Source organism: Vicugna pacos, chromosome 8 (assembly GCF_048564905.1).
Source record: "Vicugna pacos chromosome 8, VicPac4, whole genome shotgun sequence".
Classification (NCBI taxonomy): Eukaryota; Metazoa; Chordata; class Mammalia; order Artiodactyla; family Camelidae; genus Vicugna; species Vicugna pacos.
The window spans coordinates 44,023,417-44,043,271 of record NC_132994.1 but is presented as its reverse complement, the minus strand read 5'-3'; the positions used below and the strand labels follow the sequence as shown (position 1 = coordinate 44,043,271).

General features: G+C 36.6%; 1 protein-coding gene across 13 annotated transcripts in view; it reads right to left on the bottom strand.

Moving 5' to 3' along the window:
- PKIB (cAMP-dependent protein kinase inhibitor beta) overlaps positions 1-19,855 on the bottom strand; it is a 103,159-nt gene that overhangs the window by 13,434 nt on the left and 69,870 nt on the right. For 6 of the 13 annotated variants that reach the window (XM_072965817.1, XM_072965818.1, XM_072965816.1 and 3 more), the window contains one exon: positions 13,179-13,283. The exons of the other annotated variants lie outside the window; for them this stretch is intronic. In XM_072965817.1, coding sequence (XP_072821918.1) covers positions 13,179-13,263 — 85 coding nt within the window. In that variant the 5' untranslated portion in view covers positions 13,264-13,283. The remainder of the gene's footprint in view (positions 1-13,178; positions 13,284-19,855) is intronic. 13 annotated transcript variants of the gene reach the window in all.

Sequence of the window (19,855 nt, the reverse complement as noted above, 5' to 3'; positions counted from 1 at the left end):
TAATGAAACTTACAAGCTTCTGCAGAGCAAAGGAAACCAGAAATAAAACAAGAAGAAAACCTACGGAATGGGAGAAACTTTTTGCAAGTGAAACCGACAAAGGCTTGATCTCCAAAATATATAAGCAGCTCATACGACTCAATAAGAAAAAAATAAACAACCCAATCCAAAAATGGGCAGAAGACCTAAACAAGCAATTCTCCAAGGAAGACATACAAATGATCAAAAAGCACATGAAAAAATGTTCAATATCACTAATTATCAGAGAAATGCAAATCAAAACTACAATGAGGTATCACCTCACACCAGTCAGAATGGCCGTCATTCAAAAATCCAAAAGTGACAAATGCTGGAGAGGCTGTGGAGAAAGGGGAACCCTCCTACACTGCTGGTGGGAATGCAGTTTGGTGCAGCCACTATGGAAAACAGTGTGGAGATTCCTCAAAAGACTAGGAATAGACTTACCATATGACCCAGGAATCCCACTCCTGGGCTTGTACTCAGAAGGAAATCTACTTCAGGATGACACCTGCACTCCAATGTTCATAGCAGCACTATTTACAATAGCCAAGACATGGAAACAGCCTAAATGTCCATCAACAGGTGACTGGATAAAGAAGAAGTGGTATATTTATACAATGGAATACTACTCAGCCATTAAAACCGACAACATAACGCCATTTGCAGCAACATGGATGCTCCTAGAGAATGTCATTCTAAGTGAAGTAAGCCAGAAAGAGAAATAAAAATACCATATGAGATCGCTCATATGTGGAATCTAAAGACTCATGGACAGAGAATACAGACTTGTGGTTATCAGGGGGGTAGAGGGTGGGAAGGGATAGACTGGGATTTCAAAATTGTAGAATAGATAAACAAGATTACACTGTATAGCACAGGGAAATACACACAAAATGTTATGATAAATCACAGAGAAAAAAAATGTGACAATGAGTGTGTATATGTCCATGAATGACTGAAAAATTGTGCTGAACACTGGAATTTGACACAACATTGTAAAATGATTAAAAATTAATAAAAAATGTTAAAAAAAATTTGTAAGTACACATTATAGATTTCTTCTGTTAAGTTTTAAAGTGGCAAAATACACATACATTATGTCATTCAAAGCATTTGCACATTCTGTTTATTAGTAGTCATTTTATAATATATAAGAATAAAGATAAATTCAAACTATAAAAAAAATTTTAGTTAAGAATTTAAGAGAGAACAAGGAGAATAAGGGAATACTTTTGTATTCCCTTATATATTTTAACTTGTAATCATGGGCACATACGACTTTTGTAATTTAAAGGAATTGAAACACATTCACCTAGCAAAATTATGAATACACAGGTATCCTAATGCAGAAAGGCTCTAAAAGTCATATCATGACAATTTTACCCAAAATAGCATATCTTTAAGTGAAAGTCCCCCTCCCCTAATTAGCCATTTACTTGTCTGTTGTTATTATTCTATGCAACATTGGCTGTGTATGCAATCTGAACATGTATATAAAATATGTATGTATATATATAATACAGAGAGAACTACTCTCTTCAATGTTTTGTAACATTTAAAAATATATAACCCATAGACATTTAAAATAGATAAAAAACAAGATCATACTGTATAGCACGGGGAACTATATTCAATATCTTGTAATAACCTATATTGAAAAAGAATATAAAAGGAATATATATATATATGTATAACTGAATTGCTATGCTATACACTAGAAACTAACACAACACTGTAAACCAACTACACTTTAATGAAAGAAAGAAAAAAGAATGAAATGGGTCAAACTGTACAAATTAAGGTCAAAACCAAAGAAAAAATAAAATCTCAAATCTGATTACAAGCTAAATGAAGTATCAAGAATATATTATACTAAAGGTCCAGACTCATGTTTAATTTCAAGCCCTCTAAATTTGTAAGGCATTCATAGAAGCACTCTGATGAGAAGTCATCAACCTGACAGAAAAAAGTAAGAACTAGATCCTATAAATGGTTTTCAACTGAGCTGCCACTATTCTGTACTTGGGATAAGAGGAAAGAGCTGACTGTATTCACAGTTCTGCCAAATAACTAATTGTGCTCAACTGTTTTATTGACATAGAAATGCCCTTGTGAAGGTGAAATAAGTAAAGTCTGTATATAATTCATTAGTTAAAGAAAATAATAAATATAAAAATACTAATATATATTCCATAGAAAGATAAGGAAACACTACTAAGAAAAACATAAAAGAGATTAACTTCCACATTCTTTTAATTTTCTGAGCTTACAAAGCTAATTGTGTATATGTTTGCTAACCAAGGCAGCTGAATCACAAGCAACTCTTCCTCTTTTTCTTTTACAGAATTAGCAGTGGAACCTGGAGTTCTGCTTCGTCAACTGTGGCAGCTTACAGGAGTTGAAACTGTTTGGACATTTGGAGATTCTGCAAAAGTCCTTGCATGCTCACAGCAAGATAATGCGATTTTAATTGCCTGGGACACACTTTCAGCTGTACCGTAAATACACAATTTTAGGATGCCTTAACAAAAAGATCATTACACATTCACATACACACACATGCCCGGATCTTTGCAGTCTCCAAAATATTGAAGGTGCAACACCAGCACAGCTAAAGAGGACAAAGATGTTCAAGCTAAACAGAGCACTGGAGGAATACATATAAAAAGAAACCACTAGTCACCTCCCAGTGGACTCAAAATTGCCCAGTGAGAAAACAGTCTGCTAGTATGTTAGAAGCATAATTATAAACAAATAGAAATTTTTACAACCATTCTTTTCTCAAGCTTTTTAGTTTGAAGCCAAGACCACAAGAAGCTGGATATCCTTTTTCTAATTTTTGGATCCACATCAGTCACCCCGTCACCCACAAGGAAACCACTGCTCATTCTGCATGTAGGACTTAAACTCCTTACTGGCTAAGTCAGTTCTCTGGGAAGACAAGTCAAGATATCTGAAAAAAATGCTTAAAATAAACAAACAAAAGAGGAACATGTATTTTGGAAAGTTAGTACTTTCTGGCCAAAAGACAGAGAAGAAGGAGAGAGACACACACTGGTCTCAGCTGCTAAACAAAAGCCTCAACTGTTTCTCTCCAGCTTTCAATATCTAATACCTTATGCTAGATTTCTTTAGTTCTCTGCCTCCAGATCATAATTTGGTTTGATTTTCTGTTCGGGAACATACAAACCTCTTCCAAACAAGGTAAAAGAACTGTAACAGTTGCCTCTTAATGTGGACCAATAAAAATAGATAATTATGTGTTCATGTAGTCAACATTTATCAGGCTTCTCCTAAATTATTAAGTGCCAGACCCTGTGCTAGTCTCACAAGCTACAAAGAGGAACCCATAGTCTGGTAAGATCAAACACATTCTGATCTTTCCAGTTACCTTTCTTGATCTTAAATCCTATTCTTTGGAAATAAAGTAAAAGCATTCATCTCTGAAGCATAAATCCTTTAACACATTTCCTCTTCAACTAAGTATCAAGAACATTTTAGGCTAAACAGAGCTTACATGGAATGTATACCTGTATAAAAAGTATTTTTTTAAACTTAAAGACCTTCCCTTTCTTAAAAATTCCTCCATATACAGTGTTTCTGTGCTTCAAATATAAGCCAAAGGGAATTCTACCTTATGTCACACATTTTGTTTCGTCCATAGGTTCTTGCTTGATACTGATACAAACAGACCCTTCAGCATATACCAGTGGGTACATGGAAGCTATTTTTACCACAAAGAATTGCTGACAGCTTAAACTTTTAAAATTCAGAGTCAAACTCATTTTCCCATATCTTCCAGGTAAAGTAATAAATAAATCAGAGTATCTTTCCAGCACAATGACATTTGCTCTACTAAGATAGGGCCACTTAGAATAATAATATGGATTGACTTGGATACAAATAAAAAAAATTAACTGCAACAAACCTTGGAACTCCCTTCAGTGAGTCACAGTTACCATGGGCTTTGCTAAAATAAGTAAGGACTCTCCGTGCCTCAACTGGGAAGGCAGCCTGGGCAGGTTGCGTGGCAGACTGCTCCCGCACGTGCACAGAGGGAGTGGTTAATTACAAAAAGGAAAAGGGAACCGGGCTTTACAGGGAAAACAGCAACTGAGTAGGGTCCCATAGAATGAGTAAGCAAATTCCAGTGACAGGCTGCTCTCAGACCATCCACTTCTCATCTTGGCCCTTTCCAACCACTCTTGGACGCGAAGTGTTCCTAGATTTCAAAAGCAGCACAAAGACTCTCCAAGCTCACAGAAGCCCAAACTTCTGCACGAGTGGGAAAATAATACAATTTTGAGCTTCCTATGATCTGCCTGCACTGTCTCAGAGTGAACACGGGCTGAGAAGTTGGTTCCCCTTTTAGTGAGGTGGCGGTTTTTAAATGTCAAGTGAGTTTTGATGACATCAGTAGGAAGACGAAAAAGGGAAGTTAACTCTGACCAATGTAGTCACAGCAGAGATGGCTGTGTATCCCTCTGCCTGGTATGTGGACTGGAATATAGTTGCCTAATAAATTTAACAAAGAAATGATGAAGTAATAGCTGGTACCTATATAGTCAGTGAAGGTACTTTTAATGATTAATATTCTTAATAAAAACTGAAAGTTCAATTATTAAATGTTAAAATGAAATGTGTTACATTAACATTGAAATAGCTTTGGAGGCAGGTTGTGGACTATGACAAATGGAACGCCTTGCAGGTGTAAGTAACACTGATTGTCATATGCAGAGCAGTAGTTAATGCAAAAACTCACATAGAACCACCCTCATCCAGGCAGCCCTCTCTGGAAAAGACCCATAAACATTAAATTGCCAACAGCCTTGCAGGACCACTTGATCCTGTCTGAAACAGGATCCTGTCTGAAAGACATTCGTTCCACACCAAAAGTTCCTTAATATTCAGTCATGTCCAAAGCCATTCGGCATGGACCAAATATGCTCATAGATGTTTTGTGCAGGACTAAATTTCAAGGACCTTTTGGCGTGGACCAGATGTCTTATGGAATTTTGGACAGGACCGAATGTCTGCTAGCCATAAACAGACTTACCAACACACAGTTCATCAGCTTTCTCTTATACAAATATGCAATCCTCTAATAATTTAAATAGATCAGATCCTATAGTTTTAACTTATTCGACTAATTCTCCTTTACCATTTTCTTTCCCAACAAGAGGAAAAATAAAGCTCTTTATCTTCTGGGCTTATTTTCTCTGCCTACGATTATTATCGAGAATGAAACATCTATAACAAAAAATAGTCCCGTAATTACTCTTCCAATTTAAAGGTAATGTAAAGCAATAACTTAAGCATGGACACTTTAAATTGCATGCTTTTATTCAGAAAACTTTCATCACATATATGCTTATCTGCTTCAAGAGGAAAAATGCAGTGTGATATAAAGCAATAGAACTCTTTTCACAAACAAACAAAAACTTATACATGCAAATGTGTGCCATATCCATCAAATCAATTACTTTAGGAAACTACATAATTATTCCACCTCTTAAAAACTTTTGTGACTTCATCAGTGCAACTCATTTTATATTCATATAAAATAGAATGATAAAATAATATACTTAAAATACATTATACTTTACAGTTTTTAATTACAAACTATATGTCCCATTTGTTCACTCGTTTCTTTGATCACACTCAGAATGACTTCAGGTTCTTTTCAAAGCCTCCTTAAGTAATTTAGATTTGTGTAAATTCAGAAGAAAACTATTTCAAATGAAGATTTCAAAGCAGAGTTTGGAGCAGTGACAACATTACTGAACTACATTAATACACCCTTGGGATGAGTGACCTTAAACTGGTCCTCATGTCTGTTAAGCTGTCCACGTGGAGCGAGGGAAAGTTTGATCACCGAAAAGTGAACATTCCTGTTGTTGAATTCTGCATTGTCTTCTAATAGACTTGGGACTTCCAGTAAGACATTTAACGTCTCAGTTAATTAAGTTTCTACATTTATCAGAAGTAGGATTAATACTATCTCTTCTACTATCTTAGAACCAAACTAATGAATATAAATATGTTTGGTTAACAACTACACAAATCAAATTTGTTCAGATATCAGTCATATTAATTTATAGGCACTGTAACAGATTTTCATTATGAACGTCAATTATCCTGTTAAACTATGGTGTTGGTGTGACGCTAGAGACAGCCTCTACTGTTGTGAGCTATAAAGACAGAAAGAGATTAACACTGAGACAATGCCAGAAACTTGGTGTTTTAAAAAAGACCATTTAAAAAAATGTATTTACAATCTCCCACCCACTTCCCCATGGCCCACCCTGGCCACACAGACACACACACAGACACACGCAGACACACACACAGACACGTGCACCTCAAAGTTAGCTACCGCTCTGTGATATCTGTACTGGATAAGCCCCCTGTCACAGAAAATCGCATCCCCCTGACACTGTTCATCAGAGAGTTTCTCCCAGAAGATGAACTTTTCATATACTTTCAGCAACAAACCATGTTCAAGTGTTCCTCTAATAGTTAACATGGGATTGAAATTCTCAATTGCTTCATGATGCCTGAAAGAGAGTTCTTCATCAGAGTCACAACATAACGATGTCATAGGACGAGGAGAGAAGGATCAGGAAAGATGCTAAGTGCAGAGCTCAGCTTTCTCAAGGAGGCTCGTCCTGACCACATCACTCAAAAAAGCGTCTCGTCCCTGCAGCAACTGAGCTCCTTACCTTGCTTTCTTTCCCCTGAGCTTCCAGTAGCTTCCAACCCATATTATAGCTGTAATTTATTATGACTGCACTTGTTGTTTACTGTCTCCCTCCATTGGGATGTAAGTTCCACACAGGAGAGCTTTGAGGAGGTTCTGTCACTGATGTGTGTGCCAAAGCTATGCCTGGCACTTGCTAGGTACGCTATAAAATTTGTTTACTGAGTGAAACAACTATCTTCTATTTTTCTTTTTCAAAATGAATTCTTTTCTTTTTGCATATGAGAATAATATTGGTGAAAGTGATAATTCTGAAAAGTATAGAAGAGAGAAAAAAATGCTTTATATACCATTATCCAGCAACAGTACTGGATAGTCTGGTGTCATCATTCTGGTGCTTAATCTTAGAAGTTTCTCAGCGCTCACATACACAAGCATATAACATACATATTTTATACGTATTATAAATTAGATTATATTTGATTATATTTATTAGATTATATTTGAAACTAGATTATTTTTGTATCATGTTATTATATCTTAAAAGTATAATTCTTCCAGGCCAAGATAATTCTAAATTTTTAATAAAAATTTAAAAAAGGAAAAACTTCTAGAAAGCTAACATTTCATGGTGTATGCAACTATGTAAAATACACATAGCCAAAAGCTAAATGCAATGGCAAAAGTAAGGGACAGGGCTAAGAACTGAAATCTTTCACAAACCCTTCCTTAGTTAAATTGAATAAATAAAGTTAATAAATAGGTAAGATGCTTTTATCAGTGCACACAACTTTAAAAGTTCCAGCAATGTCTTTTTCTTCTATTTCACCAATTTAAAGAAAAATTCTTTGGGATGTCTCAGAGCCTTTTTGAATGAATTTAATTTTCATCTTTTATCTTCCAATTGGGAAAAGGAGGAAATGATTGAGACTTTTCAAGCTCTGAATTGTTTTCTAAGTTCTCTTCATTATTTTATTTTTCTTTGCAGGAGAAGAAATCATTGTAGAGTTTCATCAAGCATAAAATTCAATCAAAATCATAGTGGCCAAAAATTTAAAGTTGTTTTGATGATTTTTTGGTTTATATAGACAAAAGAAATTTCTAAACAGCAAATGACTTCAGAAAGCAAATGACTTTCAGAAAAAAAAATCGTATCATTGAAATATTTGTGTTCATCAAATTATGTATTTGGTATTAAGCTATAATTAAGTTAATATAAGTAAAATTATTCATATGGATGCATTTAACTTTTACAAAAAATTTATAAAAAAATTCTGTTCCTATATTTATTTAATATTATATCAGAAAAAATATGACCTCATGAAAAATGTATCTAAAATACATTCAACAAACACAGCAAATTTAAACAGTTCAAAAACCTATGTATAACATATATGTATAATACTAATTTTAAATATATATTCACAGAAAAACATGGGAAGGGAAATACACCAAAATTTTAACAGTAATTCTTTCTTGGTAGTGTTATTATAAATGATTTCTATCGTTTTCTTTGAACTTTGTTTTCCAAACTCTCTATAATGAAGATTTTTGTAATATGAGAAATAGCAAAAATGTATGTTGAGCACACACTGTTTTAAAACACTTTAGTGAAAATAAGCTCATGTGGTTCTGTGCTGTGGGGCAGTCATTTCTGTCTTCATTATAAAGGTGAGGAAACTAAGGATCATAGAAATAGAAGGGTTTGGCTATAAGCAACCCAGCGAGCAAGAGACACAGGCAAGACCAGAATCATTTTATCTAACACCTCACTCCTTGCTCCTTCTATTACACCTCACCAAATATTTGTTGAACAAAGACTGTATTCATTCAATCAACTACTACTAAGTATCTACCATATCCTTTCGTCAGTGCAGAATTCTGGGTAAATAGTTCCAAATAAGACTAAAAATATCATGATAGACAGTGGGGATACACAAAAGAAGCATGATACATGGCCTTCACTCTGAAAAAAATCTGTGACCTAATGTGCAAATGAAATATATGCATATCAAAGAAATGTAAAAATAGAAGTCAATATATTAAATAAATGGTATAAATGAAAAATACTATAAAAATGTAGAAATGCTATGGAATTTGGGGGCAATGAAGAGAGACTCCACAGAAGCTGCAGGACACATATCAGGCCTTAATATTTGAGACAGAATCACAGGAAGAAAATGAAAAAGCTTACCAAGCCAAAGAAATATCTTTAGCTACATCATGAAGATAGGACTGCAGAAGGCAAGTTACAAATAAAGGAAAAGGAAACATCTGGCTATAATAGAGTATTATGCCATATAGAGTTGGAAAAATAAGTTGGACCATGGTCATAACTAGAACCCAGCGAAAATGAATGCCATTATAGAGGAGATTGTACTTCTTCCTGTGAGCCCTGGGAAATCACGAGAATTTCTAAGTCACGTAATCAAGGTGTGTATAAGATGCATTGTCTGAAAATTGACACTGATGTGAAAGAGAACTGCTAGAAGTCTATCAAAAAGGGAAGTTTTGTAAGCAAATCCACCGTAATAAGAGTGATAAGCTGTTTACAAAAAGTCTCTGTAAATGCAACAGACCAAAAATAGCTTCTTTTTTAAAAAAGAAAAAAGGTAGGATACTGTCGTATCTGAAGATTCATTAATAAAGTATGATAATTTATATCAGATACGAAAATTAATTAAGATAGTGTGGTATTATTCTTCAAGGATAGACAAGTAGAAAAACAGAATAAAACAGAGATTCCAGAAATAGACACATATATACATATGGTCCGTTGATTTGTGTAAAAGGGTGTGACTACTTATTTGGCCACTTGCTTTACTATCGCTGGTGGCCTTGGAGGATCACAGAGAGGAAACACTAGAAAATTAAATATTAATGGGAAGATTGTCAATCATGGAAAAAAATGGTTCTTACAATAATATATGACTATATATGAATACAATAAAATTCTAGGATTATTAAACAAATAGCTTCAAGTTACAGAGTCTTCCCATGAGTTTTGTATTTAAATATTTTCATACAAGTTGAAAGAACAAAGTATAACCTCCACTTGATTTCAATAATTGTTAAGTTTGCTATATTTAATCTCTCTTTCTAAACACACACACACACAATTTTTGTTCAACCATTTGAAAGCAGGTTGCTGATAACATGACACTTTCACATCTAAATATTTCAGCATATTTAACGCATCTCTTAAGAATTACATTCTTCTATATATCCACAGTACCATTACATTTTCACAATCTTTTTTACACCTTGCAATTGTGAGATAGGGAGATTTCCCCTTTATGCTAGATATAAGCCAGACTTTAGGAATTTTTGCAGGGAGAACTACTGGTTTTTGTTTGCCTGAAAAAATCTACTTTATCTCTTGCAAGGTATACTACTCTAGGCTGAAGTTACCTTCTACAAGCACTTCACAATACTATCCTACTTTATGCCATTTTTGCTGGTTGTGATGGTTAATTTTACACGTCAACTTGACTGGGCCACAGGGCACCCACATATCTGCTTAAACATTATTCTGGGTGTGTCTATGAGAGTATTTCTGGGTGAGATTAACATTTGAATCAATAGACTAAGTGAAGCAGATCTCCTGCCCCAGATGTAAACTAATCCTTTGAAGGCCTGACTAGGATAAAAAGCTAAGAGAGAATATACTCTCTCTGCCTGATCCTTCCATTGAGACATCCAGACATCCATCGTCTTCCCCTACCTGTAGTCTCAGACTTGGAACTTGGAACTTAGACCATCAGCTCTCCTGCTTCTCAGGACTTCAGACGTGGGATAGAACTAGACCATCAGCTAGCTCCTGGGCCTCCAGCTTGCTGACTGCAGGTCTTGGGATTTCTGTCTCTCTCTCTCTTGATCTCTATCATCTGTGTCTGACTTGCTGCATAAGCTATACATCAAATTTCAATTTCTAATTTCAATTTCTAATTATCATAGTTTTTATTTCCTAGACAACCTGGCTCATTTTCAAGTCTGCTTCATTACACCACAGTATCTTATTCCTTAATCACACACAATTTAAATATACTCATTAATTCTTTTCAAATATACTAACCCTATTTTTTTTAACATTTTTTATTGAGTTATAGTCATTTTACAATGTTGTGTCAAATTCCAGTGTAGAGCACAATTTTTGTTATACATGAACATACATATATTCATTGTCACATTTTTTTTCGCTGTGAGCTACCACAAGATCTTGAATATATTTCCCTGTGCTATACAGTATAATCTTGTTTATCTATTCTACATATTCCTGTCAGTATCTACAAATTCTGAACTCCCAGTCTATCCCTTCCCACCGCCCAAGCCTATTTTTTAAAATGCTGTATAAGTAATTCCAATATCTGAAGTCCCTACAGTTTGATCCTGTTGTTTATTATTTATGTAGAACCTCTCCCATGGCGGCTTATTTCCTTGCATATTTTATGATTTTTGATTGTGAGTTCACTTTTTTTTTCCTAAGTATTTTCCTTAAAATTACCTGAGACCTGAGTTAAAGTATTTTCCTCATGGGCTCTGAATTTGCCTCTACTAGAGGGGGCACTATCAAACTGGTTAGCTTTAAATTCTCAGCGTGGAATTTTTCTGAAAACAGTTGCAAACCTGCATGAGGTTCCACTTTTGGTAATAAAATGACCAGGAGAGCCCTTTCCACCTTTTACATTCAAGGCGAGGCCAAGCCTGGCAAGTATCCTTACTGTCTTCCTTTGAAGGTTAGGGTTTTGTCACATTACTTGTGACTGAGCACGTCACGCTTCAGCAGACCAAACCTTATGCAGGGGACCCAATCTGATTTCCTGACCTGAGTGGGTCCAAAGTTTCTTTCCTTGTCCCCAGAACCCAGCTCTTGAAAGCAGAAGTCATGAGTCACTAGGGAACCCAGGGAAGCCTCTGGGTACAGCACTCACCTGCCCCTAGATTTGTGGTTTCTCCTTGTTCTGGGTTTATGAAGTATTCTCTTCCTTATTTGGCAATATGAACACTCATTTAAAAAGAGTTTTGAAAATATTTTATCTTACACTTCAGGATGTTGGGTACTAAGGTTTTTTAAGAGCATTAAGTCTCCCATAGTATCAGAAAAGAAAGTTCTGGCCAAGTGTCAATCTTCTCTTTTCCGAGTAATAGCAAGATATTCATTTCATTCAGTCACAAAGAAACAGATGTGCAATAATGTACCTGCATTATTCCTGAACAGAACTTATTTTAACCCACAGATCCCTATTTTTCCTTCATAGCAGAAAATAGACTTGTGATTCAAAGTAAAATTATTCACTTCCACATGAAAATTATTCTCTGGTGTAAATTTCTAACCAATTCACAATCATCCACAGGGTTCATTTCTCCATGAGGTGTAAGGCCTAAAACTAAGGCTCCGTATTACACGCTGCCCTGACAGCTAGTAACACTGTGAGGGCTGCAAGTGGCCCCATCATGGGTTTCCCTCCCAACTCCACTCCTGTGGGTAAGGGACACTGGCCCAACAACCCTCCTTTTCAAGGGGACAAGGCCCAGTTCCTGCTTACCCCTGAGTGGTAGTTTGTAGTTCCGTATCAGTCTGTGGAATTATTCAAACAAGTCCACCACATCCTCTTGTGAGAACCAGGAGGCACCACGCCCTCTCGTTACTACAAAGTCTGCCTCCCCTAGTCCTTGGTTGTTGACTCTGTTCCTGAGTACAGTTCCCACGAGGCTCTGCGTGGCCTACAGTGTCCTTCTCCCTGGGCTGTGCATTTATGTGACTGATAATCTGCTGTCAATCTCATCTGTCCAGTGCCAAGTGTTGTGTGTTTAGCCAGCCCCATACCCCCAGGACAGGAATCTCTCCCTCACCAGTGGGTTGAACAGGAGGCAATTAAAAACCACCAGTGTCATGAAACACATGATATGCCCAACCATGACCAAGGACACCCAGAACGTTTTAATGAACTGCTCTTGGTAAACTTATCTGCTTCCATGATAGGATGAAGGCTGCCTGGGACGGAAGCAATAACTCCCGGCAGGTCTAAAGCTATGTCCCGTGTGGTACTTTGTTGTGTTTGTCAGCCACTGCTCTCTCTTTGGGCCCTAAAACACTCTGTCTCCAGGATGAGAATTGTTAATTGACTATACCGTAGCATAACCTGGGGCTGTCAGGTTTAGCCTGTGTTTGGCAGGTAGTCTGTGAGGCTCCTACCTGTGCAGGCAGTGAAAGCACAGCACCACATCCAGTCAGTGCTTCAGTCCTGCTTACCAAGGTCAGGCTAGGCCACTGCGTCTAGCCTGGGCACTGTCACTGGCCGCTTGCAAACCTACACAGACACTGTAACTGCACACCTCTGGGACAGGCCCAGAGACGACCTATTGTGAGATCTGTGGAAAGTCAGGAGACCACCACCCCACACAGAATTAAGCACAGCATCCCCGCTGATGTTGCTGTTTGTGCAAGGGTAGCGACCTTGCTGGCTTCTTGTGCTGCTGCTTCCCTTGCTGCTGTTGCTTGTGCTCTCCTGACCCTCAGGGTTATTAAGGTGCACGTCCATGATGGCCCGTGGCCCAGGGGCTGATGAAAAAAAAAGGGTGGGGGGAGGAAGGAGCATTTGGTACTCAACTGCTCTCCCAGTGCAAACCCCGCAGCCAATGCACCAAGGCTAAGGTTATAATCAGGGGCCTTATGGCCTCCATCCACGTCTCAGACAAAATGTGGACCCTTATGCCAGGGATACTGACACTCCCCGGAGGAAGAGGTAGCCATCAATGATGGAGGCCACCAAGGTCCTGAACCTTTCTTCAAACACCCAGAACGTCTGCATCACAGGTGACTGTGCACACAGAAGCTGAAAACTGCAACTCTACACGGTTAGAAACTCAAAATACTCCCGGGGAATTTGCACGGAGTTGGTGGGGGGAACCAAGACAGGGAGCCTACACAATAGAAAAGGGGCCGTGGCAGAGAATGGTTTTGATCCATCAAGTGTAGGTTGTAGGCCCAGCACTCTTCCCCTGCACCACTCAGCTGCCTGTGTCTCTATCGCAACAAAGATCCTAATTCTTGGGTTTATAGGGAAACACTCATGGCACCCTGTGGCTCCATGAAGGGGTTAATTCAAACCTAGGGCCTTTAAACCATATAAATCAACAACAGATGGGAGGTAGACCCCAAATCCTCATATACTAATTTGAGGGGCTCTGGATGAAACAACTTATAAATATGATCAGGGTGGGGAGGACCACCCCACCCCCGAGTATATCCAGTGACCAACAACAATAATAAGATAAACAAAATAAGGGAAGAAGGAAACCCGGATATGGGGAGGAGGACACTAAGAAAAAAACAACTAAAACAAAGGCCCACAATTTGACCGAATACAAAATTCAAAATTTGCTGAATGCATTTATATAGCAAATGATGAAAGGACGTTGATTGGCTTTTGTGTCTCATAGATTTTGAATTAACTTTAATATTTGCTGAAATTCACCAACTGGCAAGCTTTATGGCTTTGACCAATACTAGAGCTAAAATTATAGTCATACCTGGAGTTAAAACTAAACTTAACCATCACATCCCCCATAATGGGGGCTTTACTTAGGAGAGTTACTGAATATAAAGGAGAGGACAAACAGGTATGCTTCACCTTAATCATCAGAATTCTTGTCTTGCTTTAATTCCCCATGGTTATAGCACTCATTGTGCTAAAATATCCCATAGTAGGCATGGACACTTTGATCCAGTGAAAAATAAATTAAAATTAAATTCCTTGACACTTACAAACTGGTTTCACAACATGAGCACCCCTTCCCCCAGTTAAAATAGTTAACATGACTCAAGGTAACTTAAAACAGAGTCTTCAAGAGTTAAAACTTGTTATATAAGAGGAAGTGAGTGAGCAGTTTGTATCCTCACTGCTTCTTCATTTAACAACTCTATTTGGCCTGTTCTGTCTTTCTAAGGTCATACTAGATGTGGAACTTCCTTAAGAGGCTCAATTTAATTAAGACCTCATACTTTCTACACTTGGATTTCCTAACCCCATTCAAATTTCTATTGTTTAATCCTCTTGTCGCTCCACCCAGTGAGCTGGGGTCCTGGGCACCATTCCAGAGACTCATACATTGTCTACTGTCTCATTACATCTTGAATTCTCCCATCAATTAGTCAATGATTCAGTTCCCTCCCAGAAACATAAAAATGAACTCCTGTGTCATCACCTTTCCCACTCTAAGATTTGTTCTCAGTTCTCTAGCCTCAGCTCAGAAAAGATTTTCTCTCAAAAAAGTCAAGTTATTTGCTAGAGATAACATTGACTTCAAGACTATGGCTCTTTGTATTTTAAAAAGCTAGTCAAAAAGTTAAGTGAGCTTTTATTCTAGATAATGTTTACCATTCCATAGGGAATAGTGTTTAGATAAAGCATTAAAGGAAGTGTAAAGGAGCAAAGAAGTATTAGCTGATAATTAAAATAATTATCATCTCTACAAACTTAAAACAGCTACGCTTAATAGAGTTCTTACTTAGCAAGATAGTAAATTGCCTCATACACATTATTTCATTTAATCTTTATCATAAGTGTCAGAGAGAGAGAGAGAAATATCTCTATAATTCAAATGAGACAATTAAAATTGAATCTTCCAAACTTTAGGAACTCACTCTAAATTAGGATTTAAGTGCTGTTACGTGTAATTCCAAAATGTGGACTTTTAATTATTTCATTACATTGCCTCCTTTCTTGAATCACAGACCCTTATAAATTTACAATTAGAACAGAATAAAAATAATGAGAGTAATAAAATTACAGATCCAGAACTCATCTAAAATTCACCTACTATGCTGTCTACCATATGCATGAATCCCTTCAACAAGAATTTTCTCCTCAAACCACATATTTTCCACAGGGTTAAACCAACTCAAAACATTGTTCAAGCAATTCATCTGATATAAAAACTTTAATTTAACTTTGAATCTTAAAAGTGGAGATCATATGATTGAAATAATATGCACAACTTTGAATAAAAATCACTTTTTGTTCTCTTTATACTTCTCATTCACTAGTATATAACATAACATATACAGTATACTTATATAATCTGTGAACACACACATTCAGATGCCTTAAAATCCTTCTACAGAATAAAATGGAAGCAAATTCCTATAGCTGGTGGTATAACTGTATCTGTAATTTAATTATTATTATTTTCAGTTGTGCTAGTTTTACTTCCTAGATTATCTCCCATGTCACAACAATTGGCAGAAGTCACTAAAAATTAGTAAGCGGTCAAATATAAATGTTTACTTAAGGATTCTAAGATTTTTTTGGTTTAATTTTGACTGTGTTGTCTTTTTGGTGCATGTTTTCTTTGCAGTTATTTCTGTTAAAATATGAAAATAAGTTCGCAATTTATGTAAAGACATTTTCCAATTATAAAGTAGAGAAGTTCCCAAAGAATGCAGCAAAGGAAACCCACCATTAGATTCCCTGGGGGTAACTGACATTTGACTGCACTGTATTTACCAGATCTTTTAGTCACTTTTATACAGTAAGACAAATAAATATGCATTTAACTGTAAAATTCTGAACTCTCCCCTGGAATGCTATAATTACAGTGTGGTGACCTTCTCCAAGCTGCCCTAGCTATATACACTGAATATCCTTTTAGCTCAGTAACTACTAAACCAGCAAGCTCCTTGCTTCATCCACCTGCTCTAACAGTGACCTCTTTTGAATTTTTTTCAGAAGCTTTGGGTATTTTCTTTTTATATCTTTGCCAGCATAATCACATTACATCCTGACACCAGGCAGTGTAAATTAATTCCTCTCTCTGTTAGGAGCCACTGCACAGAGAAGAACTAGATTTTTCACCTTAATAGTTGATTAAATTGTGGAAAGGAGAAGATTAAAAAAAAAAATGAGGCCCCTGGGAAACCTGTATCTCACCTCTGCCAGCCTGGAGACTAACACAGTGAGTCTGAAGCAATTTAGCTTTTCTTAATTTTTTTTTTTAAGCCTAATGGGGGAGAGAGGGAGAAACAGAGGCAGAGAGAAAACAAGGGTGGGTAAAAAGCTTATTTACCTAAAATTAATCTTATTCCAGATGAACTAGAGCACTATTTCCCAAACTTGTCTGTTCAGAAGATTCATATGGGAAGTCTGTTAACAAGAGGCTCCCAGTGCCTTCCATAGAGTCTCTGATTCTGTATGTTTGACACCATATGTATTGAAGCACCTAGGAGATTCTTACTATCAGGTAAGTTTGAGAATAACTGAATTGGAGTAAAGGTTGGGTCAGATTCTTCTCCATCTTTCTCTAATATTACACTGGAAAAAAAATCTATAAATGATGCTGCCTCAGTGTCTAATCACATGCATCATTCAAAAGAATGGATCGTTTACTGGTGGTTTCTAATGCATATACATAGCCTCGGAAATCTCATCTAATTTCAGGCCTTATTAAAATTTCCTTGTAGTAAGTTAAAAATTAAATAAATTATAAAACTAACTTTGTCCAGACCTGCTTTATCAGGACATATACTGATGGCCTTGACTCCATCAGTCATCCCCTGAGCTCTTGCACCTTTCACTCTGATAACCAACCCTGAAGTTCACCACTACATCAGTTTAATATGTTGTTCACTAAACATTCTATGTGGGTGACTTGTTTTACCCCCAGAAGATCATACCTCCTGGGAGGCAAGAACAAAGAGGGTCCAAGTATGGACACTGGATAGTAGGTGTTCAATGAGTGCTTTTCAAATGAACTTCACATCGATCTGACTGAAATCCACATCATTTGCAGATTCTGTCTGTGCAGATGGGAGGCTTATGTTATAGAATTTGATAAAATTACCCCGTGTTGGCATTTTAAGCATTGCTGCATTAAATCCTAAGCCGGGAGTGTTTCTCAACCAAAACAGATCTTTCAAGTCATCCTACCACTTTGATCTTTTTCACGTCAGATTTTTTGTTGTTTGTCCTTTGATGTTCATTTAAGGATGCAGATGAATTTTAGTACAGAAAAATTCCCCCAACTCCATTATAATTAACATCACTGAAGAAAACACTAAAAAACTGATTCTGTTTATAATAATCTAAAATTAGTATAATTATAATTTTTCAAAGATCATCACTAATAGGTGTGAGAAAAGGAAGGAGAAATACTCTGATACATTGAAAATAGCAGAGAGAATTGTTCACTAAAGCTTGTTGACACTGGAGAGTCAGTTTGAGAGGCCAGAATGTCTGGATGATATTGACTAAGATGTATCAGAGATTGTAAAAAAAAAAAAAAAAGGACTAAGAAAAGGGAAGATTGAAGATCTTATTTAAAAACTCAACTAACATTTGGGGAGAGGACATCACTTATAGTCTTCTGAATTTAAAAAATCAGAAATAATCTTTTGAAATGTGAGCAATGTAAAACAGCTGTTTTTAATAGGACAAATACTGGGAATGGACATATAAAGGCCATGAAGTAAGGGAGACACTGCATGATCACTTTAGAACACGTTTTAGAGGACCGTTTCACTATAACAGTATGTCCAGCCTCTGATCAACTGTAGACTCTCTCAGACAGACTGCTCTGCACCCTTCACCATCTTCCTTCATCAGTTCTCCTCCCTAGGCTCCACTCCTGCCATAGAACTTCCAGTGTCCTCTTCCTCTTCATCCGACCCAAACCAACTTTTGGGAAATATTTATTTAATTCATTCACAAAAGTATGCTCTACGCTTCCTACAAGGAAAACTCCAGACAAAGTCTTAGACCCATAAAGCAAATTGTTAATGGTGGCATGTCCACAGATTAGCTAATGGAAAAGGAGAGGTATTTGGGAAAGACTTTCTTGAGTTACAACATTTTATCTTCTGCCTATTTTTAAGGTAGGTGGGGATGTTGGAGTCAAACCCGTGTTCTCGGTGCCACCAACTGCATAACATTGGGCAGATGCCTTAACCTCTCTGAGAATGTTTCCCTATTTCTTGTCATGCAATGTTTCCTCAATAACTAAAATATCCTCTTATTTTTCATTTTCAGTGTAGGCAGGAGAATCTAGATTTTTACAGTTTTCTTTCTATTCTTTCTTTCATTCCACTTACCTTACACACTTAAACCCTCCTAAACTTCCTAATCATCTATCAAAAATAGCCAAGAATGAAGGGAGAAAGTAGTAATTAAAGCATACACTAATTCACTTATAAGCTTTGTGTGTGTGTGTGAGCAAAACTGATCAAGAATCAGATAAGCCTTGTGAACAGTGCTTTTAAAAAAAGTGTTTTGGGTTTTGGGTTTTTTGTTTTTGTTTTTGTTTCTTCATTGAAGTATAGTTGATTCCAATGTTGTATTAGTTTCAGGTATATGGCAAAATGATTCAATTACACTACATACATATTCTTTTTCAGGTTATTTTCTATTAGAGGTTATCATAAAATATTGAAAATATTTCCCTGTGCTATACAGTAGGTCCTTGTTGTTTATCTATTTTATATATAGTAGTGTGTATATGTTAATCCATATCTCCCAATTTATCCCTCCTGCATAATTGATTTATAAGCTTTTAAAAGACAACTTGTTTCACCTAAGGACTAGGTGTATTTGTTCAATAACCTCAAAATTTGGAGAATAAATTTTACTAAAAATTTCAGAACTAGGTGGATAAATTTTACTGAAAACATTTTTCACTGTACTGAAAAGTGTGAGCCTAGAGAAAAATCAAATTGGTATGTTTACAATGGCTCTTGTTTCATTTAAATTATGAGCGCTCTGGTTCACGTTATTCTTGTGTCACTGGGAAAACTGTTCCTGGGTTTTTCAGTCTCAGAGGAGTTAGCTCTTAAATCCCAAGCTACATACTCCACCCTAGAGTACAGAGGTTTCTGAAAATCTCAAAGCCTTGCACACTGGGGGCTGCAGGACAGTGACATATGTATGTAAGCATAGGTCATAGGGGACAAAGAAAGAAGCACTCTGGCATTTTCAGAAACCCCCATCACAGGTGTGGAAAGAATGAAAGCAATACACGTGCTCATGAATTTGGGGATTTTTTTGTTTGTCTGTTTTTACCTACTTGTGTATGTCGCTTTCCCCAGCAGATTCTCTCTGAAGCATGGACAGAGAGTGGAAGTGCCTATCTATCTTCTGTAAA